Genomic DNA, 19,439 nt, shown 5'->3' with positions numbered 1-19,439 from the left:
GGTGGATCACAACCACCTGCAATGGGTCTGATGCCCTCTATTAACTTTCAGATATACATGCAGACAGAGCATTCATATAAATAAATAAATAAACCTTTAAAAGAAAAAAGCTGCATATTAAGTATTTCACAAAATAGTACGTGGAAAAACAAAGTATAAGAAATAATAAAAAACAAGTCTGCCTGAAAGTTATTTCTCACACTTTAGTTTTTCAATATAATATTTTGTGATCTTAAGGCTACAGTCTTCTCAACCCTCCTAATGCAGACCCTTTAACACAGTTCCACATACTGTGTTGACGCCCAAAATAAAATTATTTTCATTGCTACTTCATAACTAATTTTGCTGATGTTATAAACTGCAAAGTAAGTATCTGATATACAGGATATCTAATATACAACCCCTGTGAAAGAGTCATTCGATTCCCAAAGGGGTTGTGATGCACAGGTTGAGAACCGCTATCTTAAAGGAATGGAAAATAAAGAAACAATAACAATTAGCAAATGTGAGTTCTTACAAATATGTTAAGAACATTTAGGATAGCCTAACTTATTACTACTATCTGTTTCAGACGCTGTTTCATGCTTTTCAAACCGTAAAAGTCATATAACCTAAGTTCTTCAAAAAGTAAAGTGGAAATTCAGAAAGATGCCCATTCTTTTTATTGATCTCAGTAACAGGTGTTCTTCTCAATACACTTCAAATATATGAGCAAAAATAAATAACATGCTCATATATTTCAAATGGTATTTACTTCTAAGTTATTTACATTTTACATGCAAAGGAGTACTTGTATGTTTGTATATGCACTTTCTTTCAATAGCTCTTCTTCTCATAGGATAAATTTAGAAAAAGCCAAAAGCCAATCTGTAAATAAGCTATAGTATACCAATACAATAAAAAAGTAATCAAAGGTATGTGGATATGGTCTTACTTTGCTCAGAATATCAATTAATAGTAATTCTGGAGAGAAATCAGAAATTTTACATTCAAGTTAAAAGGTATAATACATGGCAATGGTCTAACAAAACACTTGAAAGAAACAACAAAGAAAAAGAAAGCAAAGAAATAATTTCACAAAGTTAAAATATTTTTGTTGCTCCAGAAAAATTATACCTACCATAGTAAATTGCAAAAAGCTCAGTGACCTTTGGACCATATTAAATAATAAGGATGTGTTAATATTTATGTAATTACACATGCATATGTATAAATTATTTTCAAAAACATTAATAACTGAACTTTACTAACATGCTAACATTTGGATTTTCTTTTTTAATGTCAAGTAGGTTAAGATCTTAGGCTCTGCTATAGACAATCTAAATTCTGGCTGACATAATTATATAACACTGGGCAATTAATACTTTTTCAGTGTTTCTTATCTACCTCCTGATGATGTTATAATATTATGAGGCTAGTGTCATCTGCAAAAACAAAAACAATTATGTTGGGTTGTACATAAAACTATACTGGTACACAGCCATGCTCTTGGGTTTTTAATAACAGATGGCTGCATTCTCATTAATAAATTGTAAAAGGTATTATATGCTTTATAAAGATAAAGATACCTACATTAACCCTTCTCCCCATTTTTTTCTGAGACAGTCTTTTATGCCCAAAGAAGGCCTCCAACTTGCATATAGCCAAGGATGACCTCGAACTCCTCCTATTGCCTCCACCCCCCAAGTGATAAGTCTACAGATGTGAACCACTGTGTCAATTCAATTTCTCAACTTTATTAGGAAGAGTTTGGTAGTATCAGATGTATACCACGTAAACTACTAAACCTTTAATAGTAACATCTAAAACACAAATATAGGACTGGGGAGTGTAACTCAGTGGTAACATGCTTTCTTACTATATGTAGAGTCCTCAGTTTAGTATGAGAAAATGGAAAAGAAAAATTATACCAATATGGTTATCACACACAAAACTTTTATCTTCTATGACTATATTATTTTAACAAGTAACTTACCTGTACCATAGCAACAAGATCTTGGAGCTGTTTAAGTTTCTCTTTTGCAGCCATGAGTCTACTAATCTTCTGTTCAAATTCTTCATCTTCTGGTGCTTCAACCAGACTGCTCCTATGACTAGACAATGAAGCCCCACTGACTCCTTCCTCTTCTACTTCTTCATCATCTTCAGCCCGTGCTACATGCATCCTCTGTTCTTCTCTATTGTATCGACAGTCTGTTGAAAACAAGTATCATTCAAGTAAATGATTTTAAGACATTAAGAGTATAAATAAAGATAATCTACTTCACAAGAGTAATATGAAAATTTTCCTGTAAATATAGGAAATCATACCTAATGGAGGCATGTTTAAAGCTCTGATGTTGGCAGCAGATCTGTTGTTAATTTCACAGTTAGAATTAACTGATCTCCCATCTCTATTATTAGAAATACACTGTGTATTACTGTTAGTATTCACTTCATTCCAGGTGGAAGCTACCTGTGGATTTCTGAAAGAAATTAAAGCCAAGATTTAAAACAACAACAAAAATAAAAATTAAAAAAATGACGTATAGATCTATAATAAACTAATTTTAAGCTAAGAACAGCATTAACTAAAACATTTAAGCTCAAATTCTTAATAACAGACTCCTGCTTTTCATTAACTTTTTCATAAACATAGAAGTTTATGACCAAAAGCATCTGAAAATTCAAAATAAAACTAAAGTATAACAGTGAGAAAAGAAAATGCTAATTTTGATACTTCTTAAATTTAGTTGAATTCAGTAACAATTTTACTAAATTATTGCCTTCCATATTTCCTTCTTTTTCTAAATAAAGCAAGAATAATTATTACACTAGCAGTTAACTTACAAAGAAAAAGCTTAAATAAGCTAACAATGAATACTTCACTGATGTACTGACCCTACTCCATCTCCACACATGCATTAACTTCAGATAAAAACATTGGGAAAAACAAATTTAAATGTTGTCACCTAATGTTAGTAACAGGTTCAGAATTTTCATGCTCAGAATCATATTCTGACTCTTCAGTTTCTTCATCTTTTGTATTTTCATTTACAGCATCTGTCATCATATCTGATGTCTGTTCATAATAATGAACTAATTCTCTCAGTTCATTCAATCTCTTTTGAACTTCATTTAACTTCCTGATTTAAAAAAAGTAACATTAACACCATTTTAGGGGGAACAAAGTTATTTTCACTTAATAGCAGTTGGCACACATATAGACACAAACACACACACACACACACACACACACACACACACACACAAACACACACAGATTTAGACCAAGTACCCAGGGCATCTGTCAAATTTAAAAAATAGTTTCAGCTGAACATGTTTATTACATGTCTTTAATCCCGAAATTCAGGAGGCAGAGGCAAGCATATCTCTGTGAGTTCAAGGCTAGCCTGGTCTACACAGTAAGTGCCACGCCAGCAAAGAATGGCTATATAGTGAGACACTATCTCAAAACAGATGAGCAAACAAAAACAAAAAGCAAAACAAAACAAAAAACCCAAAGCATGTATTGAAATGCCACAGACATCATCCAATTTTGCCAATAAGGAAGCAGAGGCTTTGTAAGTGTTTTGCTAACACTGACAAAGTTGTGTATAATACAGTTTCAGGATTATGACTTTAGAGCCTAGGCCTTATTGTTTGAATATTAAAATATTTACCTATATTTCTTGCTATTTCTAACCTTTTCTCTAAAAAATTATTAACAGAAGTTTACAAAAACTACCTGCATGATGTCATATTTCTTTTAGCCAAATGATAAGATTCACATATATTATATCTCCTCCTTCCACCATATATCTTAAGAATGTTTATCTTATTAACTTCAGTTTCTTATAATTTTCAATGGTTTAAAAAATTATCCACATTATTTAACTCTAATTATTTAATAAATGTGAAGAATGATTGCAAAAGTATTTTACTGTAGTTTTTCAGCTGGATTTAGATGACCTTCATTTTCACTCTCATTCTGAGAAACTAGAGAAGCAGCAGGACAAGGAACCGATGACATAAGGCTACTGGACTCTCCATTGACAACTGGTGCAAATCCTACAGGAGCAGAGAGAGCTACAGCTGAACTTCTTTTATCCCCACTTCTTTGGAGAGAAGTTGAAGGCATGACTATGAAAGAAAGAAAGAAAGAAACAATTATCATATATAAACATGGTACAAAGCAGCCTATATTTAGTTTGGATACTTATAAACAAACAAAACAAAATATACAGCTTATATAAACACATGGTCCACTTATGAACATAATTCACAACTAAACAAATCAAAGTACAAAAGAAAAAGTATTTTTACTTCTTCCTTCCAGACAGTCTACTGCTTTTGCATTATAGCCACTAAGTTAAAATAGAAGATAAGGAAGAAACAAGAAAGAAACGGACAAGAATTACAATGTGATATGCTAGAAAAACAACCAAAAGAACAATAGGATAAACTTGTCAGAGGTTAAGTTAAAGAAGGTCACCATGTATAATGTATAGAACACACAAGGCCAAGCCTAGCAGGTAATTTATGATTGAGACATAATTTTTCTACCTCCTACTGCTTTTAAGCTTCTTTCTCAATGAGACTGTCATCGTTTCCTTCTTGTTTTTATGCCACAATTATTACGGCTGGTCTCAATGGTCTCTCTTTACACTATTAACCATTCTTCCTTTTACTACTGCTCTTATACAGTTTTCTAGAAGGAAGAGAGGTCTTTTAAGAGTTGCCAGGCCATCTGAAAGACTCTACCTAGCAGTGTTTCAAAGCAGACACTAAGACTCATAACCAAACCTTGGCAGAGTGCAGGGAATCATATGAAAGAAGGGGAGTTAGTATGATATGGAAAGGATAGGAGCTCTACAAGTACCAAATATATCCGGCACAGGGTCTTTTCTGAGACTGACACTCAACCAAGGACCATCTATGGATATAACATAGAACCTCTGCTCGGATGTGGCCCGTGGTAGCTCAGTAACCAAGTAGTTTTCCAAAGTAAGGGGAACAAGGACTATTTCTAACAGGATCTCAAGGGCAGGCTCTTTGACACCCCCCCCCCCAAGGGGAGGAGCAGTCCTGTTAGGCCACAGAGGAGGACTTTGCAGCCAGCCTTGAAGATACCTGATAAAACAGGGTCAAATGAAAGGGGAGGAGGTCCTCCCCTATCAGTGGACTTGGAGAGGGGCAGGGAGGAGACCAGGGAGGGAGTTGGGGAGGGGGAGGGAATGAGGGAGCGGGATACAGCTGGGACACAGAGTTAACAAATTGTAACTAAAAGAAAAATAAAAATTAAAAAAAAAAGAGTTGCCAGACAGCAAAGTATTCTTTGCATATAAAACTGACACAATGCTATAAACATGCCTTGCAAATTTTTAAGTTTTCCTTAGTTGTCTTCCTCTATTCATAAAAGTTAACAACTGATATTATCATGTACAGGAAGAGGATGATAACTGACATAAAGAGGAAGAAATGAGTGTTTCAGGACAAAAATAGTAAGGTTCCTTTAAAAGTGGCAGAGAAACAGGAAAAATATTAAGAATAAGAAACAACTATTCCAAGATGGATGTGGCAACGTAAGCATATAATTCCAGCTCTGGGGAGACTGAGGCTGGAGTGTTGCAAATTTGAAGTGAGCCTGAACTCCATTGTAAAATCTAGTCTCAAAACACAAAACATAGAATAGAACATCTGTTTCTTTTGTTACTTTGAATGATGCATTTTTAAAAATATTTTATGTATATATACTTGTGTGAATTTATGTACATCATGCGCAAGAAGGGCACTGGATCCTCTGGAACTGGAGTGATAGGTAGTTATGAGCTGCCTAATGTGGGTTCTGGGAACTAAACCTGGTTTCTCTGCAAGAGCAGTTAAGTGCTTTTAACTGCTGAGCTATTTTTCTAGCTCAACAATGGGGATTCTAAAAATGGTATTCTTACCCATTACAACTTTTTATCCAGAAAAAACTAGAATATTACAGAAATAGTGGCCAGCTGGGGTTACCCAAGCTGATTCTAAGTTCTAGTACTTCAGTGTTCCTGTTACTGAGGGGCAGGAACTAGGATTAAGAAAATGACTAGGAAAAAAAGAAAAAGAAAAGAAAAAGAAAATGACTAAAGACTACATCTGAACTATCCCAACTTCATTTTTTTTTTCCTTATATGAATAGATTTAGCATCTATTTGGCTCTTACTACATAGTGGCTTTTTAGATTCAAGTTTCTTCTTCAAAAACTTTAAAAATTTTTTTGTGAAACTGCATTTATTAACTTATCAAATACTTACTAAGTAACTATTATGTGCCAGCATATATACTTACATGACCTTTATATAATACTGCTGAATCAGATTTACTCACATGATGAATTGTTCAGATGCTGATCTCGAAGGGTATGAAGTTCTCCAAGTAATTTGTCCATTTTCTGTTTCTTTTCCTGTAGTACTCTCATTTTGCTAAAAAGCTGTACTTTCTCATCAGGTAAATGTTCAGAAACTGAGGGATTTCTGCTCTGAGAAATCTCTCTAGTTAATGAAAGGCTTTCTGCCTGTCTTCTATTGTCTGGAACAGTTGGAGGCTTAGTTGAAAAGAGAGAGAGAAAAAAAAGAAAAGACCATTTAAGATGAAGGCAATTAAGTTGCATTTTACTGTACATTGACCTTTTGTTTTCTATTTTGCTTTTAACACAATGCTTCAATCAACAATCTTATACCTAATCCTGAGTATCTGAGAAATTCTTTACATAGGGTATGATGGAATAATTTACTACATTTTGCTAGATAACTGCTCAAAATGGGTGGCCACACTCATGTTTTTTAGTGGGCAAGACCAGTCACTTCCTTTCCTAGTGAGAGGGCAACGGCTCACCCATTCTTATACAAGACCCCTACACTAACAATTCACTATATATCACTATTCTACAAAGTTCACAAAACTGAAACACTAATTCTAAAATTGTTCTGTTAGATACAGCAGCATAAGCCTATAATCCTAGTGCTTTAAGAGGCTAGCACAGAAAAGATAGAAAATTTGTTGTCAGTCTGTCCTACAAATAAGACCTTGCTTTAAAAATACTACCCTTCTCCCAAAAGCCTTTCTTAAAACTGTCAGTAAGATAAAATGATGCAAGGACATCATTAACTTTAAATCTCTGTCTTCTTGAGACAGGGTCTCATTATAGCCCTGGCTAGGCTGGCCTTGAATTTGGAGATCCACCTGCCTCTGCCTCCGAGTGCTTGGATTAAAGATGTAGCACTATACCCTGCCAAACTTCCTCTTAAAACTTGTATCTACCTAGTGTTTAAAAGAAGTAAAAAGAATGTCCATCTAACAGCCTACACAGGGAAAACCTTACTACTCAGCACATTTAAAATATCTTTTCTGGGTATGCATACATGGCTCAGTAGTGTAGAGCTCTTGCAGAGGACCCAGGTTTGATCCTGGCATGCACATTAAACCTCTCACAATTGCCTATAACTCCAGTCCCAGGGTATCTGATGCCCTCTTCTGGCCTCTGTATACATATGATACATAAAAACATTTAGGTACACACATACACATAAAATAAATCTTTAAAAAGTAGATTCTTTTCTAACAAGAGTTTCTCAAGGGATAATGTCAAGAATAGCAATGGGATCATATGGGGCCACTCAAATCTTAAGAATCATAATTTTGGAGGGTGAAAGACTCTGTGTATTCATTTTTTAAACAATTAAACCAGGTTGGGAACCACTGGGTTAATTAATGTGATTTCTAAGCTTAACTATATAAACCAGTTACCTGAGACTCACGAAGCTGATTATGGAAACGCTGGATTAAATCATTCAGTTCTTCATTTAGTTCTGATGTGATGCTGACTCCAGATAAGCTTCCTGTAGTTTCTGTAACAACTAAATAAATAATATATTCAGGATAAAGAAGTGTCAATGTAAGTATAAGTTTTGATGAAGGGGGAGCCACCCTAACATTTGAAGCTTCTAATTATTTTACTTATCTGTCAGCCAATCATTTTATGAGAAGCTTAAAGCTAACAGAAAAATAAAGGGACAACTACTAAACTCTAGTAAAGTGACTCATGTTTTTCAATCTCAACATATAAGGAAGGCTAGTATTGCAATCCTAATTAATAAACGTGACTCCTTGGGTTAGATGTAGGATGGCTCTCTAGGTTTCTTTTTTCTTTCTTTCTTTTTCTTTTTCAAGTCAGGGTTTTTTTCTGTGTAGCCTTGTCTGTCCTGGACTCACTTTGTAGACCAGGCTAGCTTCAAACTCACAGAGATCTGCCTACCTCTGCCTCCCAGAATACTAGGATTACAGGTGTGCACTACCCAGCTCTCTCAGTATCTTTATAGGAACAGTGCTGACTCTGAAAGGTCTCTATTTCTACCTCCTCCAAGAAAACCAATATTGTAGTACAGGAATGAGAAAGTTTTTGTTTTGTTTTGTTTTGTTTTTACAAAGTACAGACTGAAAATTAGCATGGCTCTCTTGAATACAGTTCTTGTCTTGACTACCCAGTTCTCCCATTGATGGGGAAAAGTTAGCAAGAATGGCAGTGTTGCATAAAACCATGTTAAAGAGTAGACCAAATCCAGCTGGCAAGGGCTTTGTTGAACAGATAAATTTATTGAAGTAGTTGCTTATGATTCAGCAAATACAAAAAAGACCCTGGGTTTTATCATCTACATTAAGAACGAAACAGAACCGGGTGTGGTGGTGCACACCTTAAATCCCAGCACTTAGGGAGGCAGAGGCAGTGGGATCACTGTGAGTTTGAGGACAACCTGGTCTACAAATTGAATCCAGAACAACCAAGGATACATAGAGAAACCTTGTCTCAAACAAAACAAAACACAACAAAACAAGCCCCCAAAAATACAAACAACCCCCCCAAAACACAAAATCCCCTCATCCTCCAAAAGTATATTTCTTAAGAAAATTTTGAAAATACTTACTGCTCTACTATTCCATTTTCATCCTCACTTTTATATTTCTAATTTTAAATGAGGCTGCAAGCTACAAACTTTTTTTTTTTTCTTTTTAAGAAAATACCATCATCTTCTGCTAAAACACAAAAACAAAGAACCACCCCAAACCAAAAAAAATAAACAAAAAAACTAAAACTAGTATTTCAGGACTGACAGAAACCCTTTTCTAGCCTAAACTCTCTGTGTACCAAAATTACAATTTAGATAACTAATAAACAAATTGCTAGACAGTAGGAAAAAGCATTCTTCCCCAATGCAGGTGTGTCATATCTTTGATGGTGCTTTCATCAGTTTTCTTTAATAAAACTTCATAATCGCAGAAGCAAAATTGTTCTAAAATTATTAAGCTAAAATTTCTATTGGAGTATATAAAGTTCAAATTCAATCTCCTGGGTTGTAAAAGAAATTATTTGTATACTTAATCTAAATCAATAGATTTCTACTAAAATCTATACAAAGCCTAGCCAAGTCAGAAACTGTATTTGATGATGTCGTTCTCTATAAAATAGTTCCAAGACAAGAGGAAATGTCTTAGCCAGTAGCCTATAATTCTGGTGATCAAATGAGATGTAAATTCAACTACCCAAAACTGGAGAACAGATTAGGAACTTTGCGAGTCCAGTTTCTAGCCAAGTCAGAAACTGTATTTGATGTCCTTCTCTATAAAACAGTTCTAAGACAAGAGTAAATGCCTTAGCTAGTAGCCTACAATTCTGGTGATCTAATGAGATATAAATTCAACTACCCAAGACTGGAGAACAGATTAGAAACTTTGTGTGTCCTGCTGTTCCATGAGGATTACCTGACAGTTTAAGGGCTGATGGGCAGAAAATAGACAGTATTTCAGTTGTGCTGTTGCGCAGCCAGCCTCTAGTTAGTTATTCTTAATACTGTAAATAACCCACGTTCCTGTATGCAATTCTCATGAAACTTATTATGTCACCGAAACAGCAAAACAAAATGGCATAATTATAATACTCAAAGATAAACTATGACAATTGAGAACAAACATAACTAAGCCAAAGGAAGAGTCTTTGCAAATATAAACAATTATCTGTCAATTAAAAATAAAACTAAAAAGAAAAACCCTTAACCTTGTGAGTTTTAATAAGCAACAATCTTACTTTTAAATGAAAATTTAAAACAGGTTTGAAGACAATACGACAAACTACAAAATAAGACTCAATACTGAGCAATTCAATTGTCACTTAAATGATACACAGCTATAAGGAAAAGAGAAAGAAAAAGTTGTGTCTCACAAAAACTGAGTAATGTAAATAGCATCTTTAAAAGCTCATATACAAAACTAGTATTTAGTGTTAGTAGTTCTGTTATTTCAGTTAACTATCCAAAGATGCTCTATTAATTTACTGCTTTTTAGACTTTTTTTCCCATCTGTTTTCATCTTCTCCAGGTGCTCGACTGAATTCAGAGCATACTTACACAGGCAAACCTACAGCCCTCCCACTTTATTTTCTGAGGCAGTCTCACTATGAAGTATTGGGGGAGTGCGCACCAGAGGTCAATGTTGGTTATCTTCCTTAGTCACTCTCAATCTTGTTTTTGAGCCCAAAGATCATCAACTGGCTAGAACACCTAACCCTGGGTAGCTTCCTCTCTCTGACCCTTCCAGTAGATGTATACCACAGCACTTGGCTTTTATATGGTTGCTGAGGACCCAAACTAAGATCCTTAATGCTTGTGGGACAAGCACTTTACCAACTCAGCCATCGCCTCACACCCTGAGAATTCCTGAACCTCCTGCCTCAGCCTTCTGAGTGCTGGGATTACAGGTTGTCTATCAGGTCTGGCTTATGTAAGAATTTTTAAACCTTCACTGCAAGGCAAATAAAGAACAACAATGGAATACTACTCAGCTATTAAAAACAAGGAAATCATGAAATCAGCAGGCAAATGGTGGGAACTAGAAAAGATCATCCTGAGTGAGGTATCCCAGAAGCAGAAAGACACACATGGTACATACTCACTTATAAGTGCATATTAGAAATATAATATAGGACAATCATACTAAAATCCGTACACCTAAAGAAGCTAAGCAAAAAGGAGGACACTGGGTAAGATGATCAATCCTCATTCAGAAAGGCAAACGGGACAGACATCAGAAGAAGGAGAAAACAGGGAACAGGATAGGAGCCTACTACAGAGGGCCTCTGAAATACTCTACCCAGCAGGGTATCAAAGCAGATGCTGAGACTCATAGCCAAAGTTTCTGCAGAGCGCAGGGAATCTTATGAAAGAAGGGGGAGATAGAAAGACCTGAAGAGGACAGGAGCTCCAGAAGAAGAGCAACAGAACCAAAATATCTGGGCCCAGGGGTCTTTTCTGAGATTGATACTCCAACCAAGGACCATCCATGGAGATAACCTAGAACCCCTGCACAGATGTAGCCCATGGTAGCTCAGTGTCCAAGTGGGTTCCCTAGTAATGGGAACAGGGACTGTCTCTGACATGAACTCAGTGGCTGGCTCTTTGATCACCTCCCCCTAATGGGGGAGCAGCCTTACCAGGCCACAGAGGAAGACAATGCAGACAGTCCTGCTGAGACCTGATAAACTAGGATCAGATGGAAGGGGAGGAGGACCTCCCTTATCAGTGGACTTGGGGAGGGGCATGGGAGGAGATAAGGGACAGAGGGTGAGATTGGTAGGATATAAGGGAGGAGGCTACAGCTTGGATACAAAGTGAATAAACTGTAATTAATAAAATAGGAACAGGGACTGTCTCTGACATGAACTGATTGGCCTGTTCTTTAATTACCTCCCCCTAAGGGGGAAGCAGCATTACCAGGCCACAGAAGAAGACACTGCAGCCACTCCTGATGAGACCTAATTGACTAGGATCAGAAGGAAGGAAAAGAAGACCTCCCCTATCAGAGGACTTGGGGAGGGGCATGCATGCAGAGGGTGGAGGGAGGGAGGGACTGGGACGGGAGGAGAGAGGGAACCACAGTGGGGATACAAAGTGAATAAAGTGTAATTAATAAAGAATTAAAAAAATAAATTAACTAAAAATAAAAAAGAACAACACTCTTAAGTGAGATAAAAAAAAAAAGAAAACAAAAACCAAAAAGTAATCCCCAAAGGTGGAAACAAAAGCATCTACAGTCCTATCACTCTGAGGTTACTACACAGTACTACACACAGGCCTGTCTCTTTTACATCTTAAAGGTACTCTCTGATGAGAGAGAACTGTCTGCATGGTATATATAATAGCCAAGAGCTGTTCCTACAACCTTTTCTGTATAAGCAGAGAAAAGCATAGGACAAGAGTAAGCCTTGCTTGCAGGTTATTCAACTACTTAAGAACCAAGATATGACTATATAATAACAGCATTCACTTTGCAATGCAAAGTTAATGAGCCTCTTATAAAAATCTTCTACAACTGTCACATACCAGAATCATCCATCACAGCTATAGCCTGCTCTGCTTTATGCTGCAAAGCTAGAAGAGCAGCTTGTCTTCCCTGTAGTGCTCGCAGCTGCTCCTGCTGCTGTAACATTCTTTTTAATAAATCATGTTGTTTCTTCAAATTTTCTGTCTCTTCCATAGGCTCCTGTTGAGGATCTCTGGCCTGAAAAATAAGACCAACAATACTGATAACTGACTGTTGAAATACATGGTCCTGTTTCATTTGCCAGTAGCAAAGAAAAGCACAGATACTACTTTCAATTGAAAACACAACTCAAGATACAGTTTTAATAAACTTAGACTGCTGTGTCCCACATTAGGAATTAGGTAATTTCACAGTGAAAAACTATGAGAAAGAATTAAAAGGGAAAAAAAATCTCTTACAAAACAGGTTGAAAGTCTAAGAAGGCAAACGGAGCTGTACATGTTGTAAACAAAACAACAGGGAAAACAACAACTACAGAGTATACTGAGTTAATGTTCTGAAAGATTTTCTCTAAAACAAACCAGGTAACAAAAATTCCAACCCCACCCCAGAAGATGGTATTTTATCATATACAACAAAAGCAAAGTTAAGAACAAAAGCCAAAGAGAGAGGGGGGAGCAGACAAAGAGTATAAACATACTAACTTCTAATCAAGGTCAAGAATTTTAAAATCTATTTGTTGATTAACTTCTGTAAAAAGGCCTAACTGAAGCACATTAAGTATATAACAAAACAGAAAACTTTATTTTGTATCAATATCTTTATTAGTTTTTAACTCAAATTATGTCTATTCAGCTGAGTTTGGGTCATAAAACACAAGAAAATATTTCCAAACTTCCAATACACTAATTATTTATCACCCTCTCTACATGCAACAGAACAGAATTAAATTGGGACTACTCAGAAGAAACTACCAATGGGATTAGAGAGGTGGCTCAGCAGGTACACGCACTTGTGGCTCTTTAGAAGAGCAATGTTCAGTTCCCAGCACTCACACAGATTCACAATTATCTGTAATTCCAGTTCCAAGGGATCTAACAGCCTCTTCTGACCTCTGTAGGCACCGGACATGCATAGGATGCTCGCGCACGCGCGCGCGCACACACACACACACACACACACACACACACACACACACACACGTAAAACATTTATACATACAAAATAAATTTTAAAACAAAAAATTTTAAACAGAAATAATGACCATGTGGCTGGTGGAATGGCTTAATGGTAAAGTTCTTGCTTAGTATACATAAAGACCCTGTGTGTTCAAAAAAAAAAACCCATACACATACAAAAAATTTAAATTTAAATCATGCTGAACAAAACTAATCAAAAACAGAAATGTAAATACAGCCCCCAAACAATAAATTTTAAGCCGAATTATGTAGGTAATTATTGTAATAATATTCTTCATCAATGAATTACTATCAAAATTTTAAAGTTCTTTATTGTACTCCTTGAACATAAAATATTCATTTATGTACTGATTTGGTTTTAAATTTGCCACACTAATAAATTTTTGTTGGAATTACAAAATTTTAAATGATTTCCCCGTAATATTCCTCAGGCAAGTGAAAAGTTCAATCATTTCTTTTGAAAGTAAAAATGAATGCACTGATCTACTTTTCCCAGGCACATGTGATTTCTAGAGAAACCACAGGAAACACAAGACAGTTCAAGAAGTTTCCTCTTGGATGGCATCCTTCACCAGTGCTGCACAAAGCCTCTTCCATCTCCCTCCTCCCAAGCAGAACCATCAATATTGGAAATGAGAATGGTTAACCATGACAACATTTTACATTGTGACTTAGAAACGAAAAAGAGAGTGAACAAAAAAAGCACATAGCTTACAGTTAAGTACACAGAGAAAGTTAAGAAGAATCTGAAAGTTTAGTGGAAGTTTATAACCACTAACAACGTTTATATTCATATAATTTACCTTTCAGATTGGTATTTATAATCAATTACAAAGAAAGCTGAGAAGCTGGGTGTGGTGACACATACCTCTCATCTCAGTACTTGAGAGGCAGAGGCAGGTGTGTATCTGTGAGTTCATGGCCAGTGTGGTGTACATGGGAGTTCCACCCTAGCCAAGGCCCCGTCTTAAATGGGATATGTGATGTGGCAAATTGAATTGCTTGCCTTATAAGGACAAGAACTTGAGTTAGATCCTCAAAACTGTTATAAAAAAAAAAAAGAAGAAGAAGAAGAAGAAGAGGAGGAGGAGGAAGAAGAAGAAGAAGAAAGAAAAGGCAAGGCCTGGTGGTTCCCATTTGTAAACCCATCCCGAAAAAGCACAGATAAGCAGATAAGCATGGGTATACAAGAAGGGCCTATGTTATGTCTATAAAATACAGCCAAAAAAGAAATTAGCCTACATAGATAGATATGGCTAAACTATCTATAATTTCATTATCAGCTCTGATTCCAAGATAAGACCTCAAACCTTTTCCAAACACAATACATTTTGAAAGGTTTCTTAGGAAGGAAGAAATAAAAAGGATTTTGAGAGTAACAGGCTTTATAAGCAGAGAGAAATTAAAAGTCAGCTGGTAGGAATTAATATTTTGTTTAATTAAAATGACTTTGTGAATTATGTACTAGTGAGCTGCACTGAGATGACCTTAAGAATCAAGACTAGGGCTAGCAGGATGTCTCAATAGATTAGAGAGCTTGTCATACTAACTATTATGTCTGATGGCCTGAGTCAATCCTCAAAACACACATGATAGAGGGAGAATAATACAGATTGTCCTCTGATCTCCGCATGCATGCTATGACTCACCACAAGCACTCACATACAAAATATTTTTTTAAAAATCTCAAGATTAAGGATAGTTAAATTGAAACAAATCCCTGAGGAAGCTTAAGATACAATAATTCTCATCTATAAGAATACTTTCCAAGAGACTTAGAAACAGAAGAGCTTTTTGTTCTTTTTGTTTGTTTGTTTGTTTGTTTGTTACATAAATGTACCACCACAGGGGAAAAGACCTGGCCAAGGTGCTGCAGTGGCTGCCAATTGTAGAAAGTAGGAAAACAAGTTTTAAAGCATTACCTACAGTAGCTCACATTCATTTTTCCCCTTCAAAACTATAAAGTCTAAAGATAACCAGGTACTTTTCTGCTCAGATGGGGGAATCTTTAGCTTACTACTTTGTGAAATTAATGATCCCCCAACCCCCCCCCAAAAAGTCATGAAAAAACACAAACTGCCAAAATATTTGAGGTTAAGTTTTTTCTCAACTTTAAACATCAAAAAGAAAAGAAAACATAACTACAAATGAAAGATCATTGGTAACAAGCTAGTAATAACACTTAGGAAATTGCTCTGGTGTACCCTAAACTAAAAGAAGAGTTTTACTCTTGCTGAAAGGGCACACAGGCTTTTACAAATGCTATTTTATTTCAAATGTATTAGAAAAGCTACACAAATGGTTCTTTTCACTTATCTTAATAAGTGTAAGTGCCTTTATACAAATCACAAGAAACTAAAAGGAAGATCATTAAATCAAACACTGAAAAAAGAAACCTAGCAAAACATTAAAACATCAATGAGCAAATCAACTAACTAAATCTTTTAATCCAAAAGGGAGAAATCAGAAGAAAGGGTTTTAAAACAGTAACATAATTACAAACCAAAAACCAGGAAAAAAGCATTTCTTCCATTAAGGACAGAAAATCTAATAGCATATATTATTTTCTTTTTCTCTAATGAACTTCTATAGTAATAATACAAAAATGTAAAGTATCATTTTAATTCATAAACACTAACATAAACAAAAGCAATTGTCAGCCAAGGTTTAAGAAATGTTTTTATATACTCTAAGCAAAAACAAACCAACAACAACAAAAAAAACCCAATTTCCTATTCTAATCCTTTATAATTGTAAACCATATTTTATCAATGCAGAGGTGTATTCTAAAACAAAAAGAAATAAAAACACTTAGCAATAGCATTTTACTAAAACATATTACAGTATATTAAATGGTGTTAATAATTTCCAGAGTTAAGACTAATAGCAGTTAACAGAAAAGCAAATAAGGAACAAATAGCAATAAGAGCTGCTCATTTAAAGACTTCCCGAGTTAACGTTGTGAAGTATACCTTTGAGGGAAATCCACGTTTTCGGCTATATTTCCTATTAGTTCTCAGTTCCCTGTCATTCTGAAGAGCTCTTTCACCTTTCCCTTTTGGACTTGTTGTAACGTCAATGTCTGAAACCTGTTCTTGTGAAGCTGAGTTCCCTAGTTTGTCCTCAATGCAGGGCCGAATTCTCAGACTAAAAGATGCCTCCTTTATTAAATAGTGTAGCATATTAATTTCTTAACAAAAACTCCTGTTTAACATATAAGCCAGCCTTGTAAATAAATAGAAAAATGTCTCATTTCACCTTTTAAAAATTTTAACCCAAATCCAGCCCCCAAGAGGTAGTAAATTTAATTAGACATTTAAGTTTCTGTAGAATAAACAGCATATTTTAACATTTATCCTGGTACATAATAATTTATAAAAGGCCATACTTTTACATGATTATAAAGGAAATTCTCATCATAGTAACACTTTGGATTTTAGTAAGTAAATTAAAATCAACTATACCATTTCCCATACATTTTCAATTAAATCCTTTAACCAGCCTGTCCCAGCCCTTCTGCTTCTGCTGGTATGTAAAGGGAGAAATTACTCCCAGCACCGCTATGAAGAGAAAACAACTTTCCAAAGCAGAATTCATTTTTAAACAACTGTTTGGATCAAGCCCCCTGAGTATTTCCTAAACAGAAAGAAAAACATTCAAATTTCTTATTTAAAAAAAAAATAATAATAAATAGTGACTAAGAAGGAAAGAAAGGAAAAAAGAGGCATATAAATTTGTAGAGCAGTAATAAAAGGAAACAAACCCTCAAATTCCTAATAGTGAATGATATTTTGAAATATATTGTAAAAAATAAAAGACATAGGTACTAATCCTTTCAAAAGAAAAGGATTACTAATACTATGTGTTTAATAGTTACAAGTACATGATTATGTTTCTACACTGTAGTGGTTACCACATGCACTTCAGACAAGTGCATGAATAAAGGCACATCTGTTTAAATAAAAATGTTTAAAAGCAAAGCAGTTTTGAAATGTACATTCTATGAACTTGATCAATCTTATAACCTTTTCTTTCTCCAAAGTTATATAAATTACTATTTTCCCAAGGGACAAATGTCTTTTATTAATTTTACTTTATAGAAACCACATTACTTTTTCTTCACTGACAGTAAATAATGTCAATATTATCCTGTCTTATTAGACTTTATTTCAATGTTTTAGACATCTAGCTTCACTATAGTACTACAACATGAGAAATAAAAAATCTTAGCACGTTCAAATGAGTGCTTATCAGCAAATGAGCATAAAAACTTCTCCAGCAATTACATGCATAATAATCATAAGTATCACACACTAGTGATACTAACAGTTCTTACACCTACAATAAATTCTAACTTGGCCAAAGCTTCTTAAAATTAGGAAAGCTGTGCTGGTCAAAACCACATGTACAGACATTTCTGCACACTAAAATTCAGAAATGACTAATTTCTAATTCAAACCTTTAAAATTAATCTTTCATTATTGTTTTTATTATTATTATTATTATTATTTACTTATTTTTATTTTATGTGCATTGATGTTTTGCCTGCATGTGTCTCAGTGTGAAGGTGTTGGAACTGCAACAGACTTACAGCAGAGAGCTGCCATGTAGGTGCTGGGAACTGAACCCGGGTCCTCTGAAAGGGCAACCAGTGTTCTTAAGCACTGAGCCATCCCTCCAGCCCTTAAAAACTAATCTTAACGTTAGTAATAAAGCTTCCAAACTTCTAAGTCTAGAAACTATATATACCATTAACAATTTGAGGGTTTCTTTCCTAGAATATACTTTTTATTAAAGAATGACAAAAAATATCATATTGAAAAATGGAGGAAACCTTAAATCTTCATTTCCAGCACTTTAATTACCAAAAAGGCGCTTACCGTGGTATCTGAAGCCTCAGACTGCACATCTATGTTTAGCGATGTGCTCTCAGCTACAGAACCAGATCCCACAGCTGAGTCTATAGTCCGAACATCCTCCTCCTCATTTTCTCTAGCCTGAAATATTTTAGTAGTATAAATCATACAACTATTAAAAAGGGCAACAAAAATGTTATAAAGGATGGCACGATTTTTGAAAATATGTTAAAGCCTCTGGAATGGCATCAAAATGTCATCAGTATTTGCACATGGTACATCATAAAAATAACTCAACATACATCACTTAAAAGTCCAAAACTTACAAGGATTTTCTGGAGAAACTTCATATATGACTTTTCTTGTTCTTTAAGGTGTTCTATTAGATGAGTAAGGCGGTCAACATTAGCAGATCTTTCATTTTTCTCTACAAGATCTTCTCGCATAGAACTAGCTTTAGTAATATAGTCACGAATTTGAACAAGCCTGCTTACAATCTGCAGAAAAAAATATTAAAAAGAAAAATAAGAATGGTAGTATACAACATAAAACCAAGCATAATTAACTCCACAGCAATTATGTTGTATACATTTTTATTTCAAATAAAGGAAAATCAAAGCTATATCTAGGTTTATATATATATAAATTTATACATGCAAGAAAATTAGATTTTTTTAATTAAAACAATGGTCAATAAACTTCAATCGCCATCAATTTAAAAGTAATTTCAAAAGCATTTATCTGGAAAATTGTATTTATTTAAAATATTTATTATCATTGTAGAGAGGTTTTGCTTGTTTTTTTATTCTGTATAGTTGAGTAATATGGTTATGTGTGGAAGTAGGAGGACAACTTCCATGGGTTAGTATTCTTTCTTCTATTTTATGTGGGTTCCAGGTATTGAATCCTCAGACTTGCAGAATGTAGACTGCAGAGAAAGCCCTACAGAAGTGAAATGCTGAGTGAATATGTATAGTTCACACTGGCAGAGCCATGAGTAGGACTCCAAGATCTCAGACCCATTGGCAAAAAGTTGCTTATATTGGCCAGGCTC

General features: G+C 34.9%; 1 protein-coding gene across 6 annotated transcripts in view; it reads right to left on the bottom strand.

Annotated features, from left to right (window-relative positions):
• Window positions 1–19,439, bottom strand: part of Pcm1 (pericentriolar material 1) — an 82,555-nt gene that overhangs the window by 54,114 nt on the left and 9,002 nt on the right. For 4 of the 6 annotated variants that reach the window (XM_055593526.1, XM_055593528.1, XM_055593529.1 and 1 more), the window contains exons 5-13: window positions 18,712–18,882; window positions 18,410–18,526; window positions 12,390–12,567; window positions 7,768–7,877; window positions 6,349–6,565; window positions 3,924–4,122; window positions 2,952–3,125; window positions 2,311–2,465; window positions 1,976–2,193 (exon numbers count right to left, since the gene is read on the bottom strand). In XM_055593526.1, the coding sequence (XP_055449501.1) occupies window positions 1,976–2,193; window positions 2,311–2,465; window positions 2,952–3,125; window positions 3,924–4,122; window positions 6,349–6,565; window positions 7,768–7,877; window positions 12,390–12,567; window positions 18,410–18,526; window positions 18,712–18,882 (1,539 nt within the window). The remainder of the gene's footprint in view (window positions 1–1,975; window positions 2,194–2,310; window positions 2,466–2,951; window positions 3,126–3,923; window positions 4,123–6,348; window positions 6,566–7,767; window positions 7,878–12,389; window positions 12,568–18,409; window positions 18,527–18,711; window positions 18,883–19,439) is intronic. The other 2 variants (XM_055593527.1, XM_055593530.1) reach the window with 1 other exon arrangement.

The sequence above is a fragment of the Psammomys obesus genome, unplaced genomic scaffold, assembly GCF_907164565.1.
Source record: "Psammomys obesus unplaced genomic scaffold, mPsaObe1.curated_primary_1811, whole genome shotgun sequence".
NCBI classification, from domain to species: Eukaryota; Metazoa; Chordata; class Mammalia; order Rodentia; family Muridae; genus Psammomys; species Psammomys obesus.
Note: the sequence above shows the minus strand (reverse complement) of the source record. Positions and strands in the feature narration are given on the sequence as shown.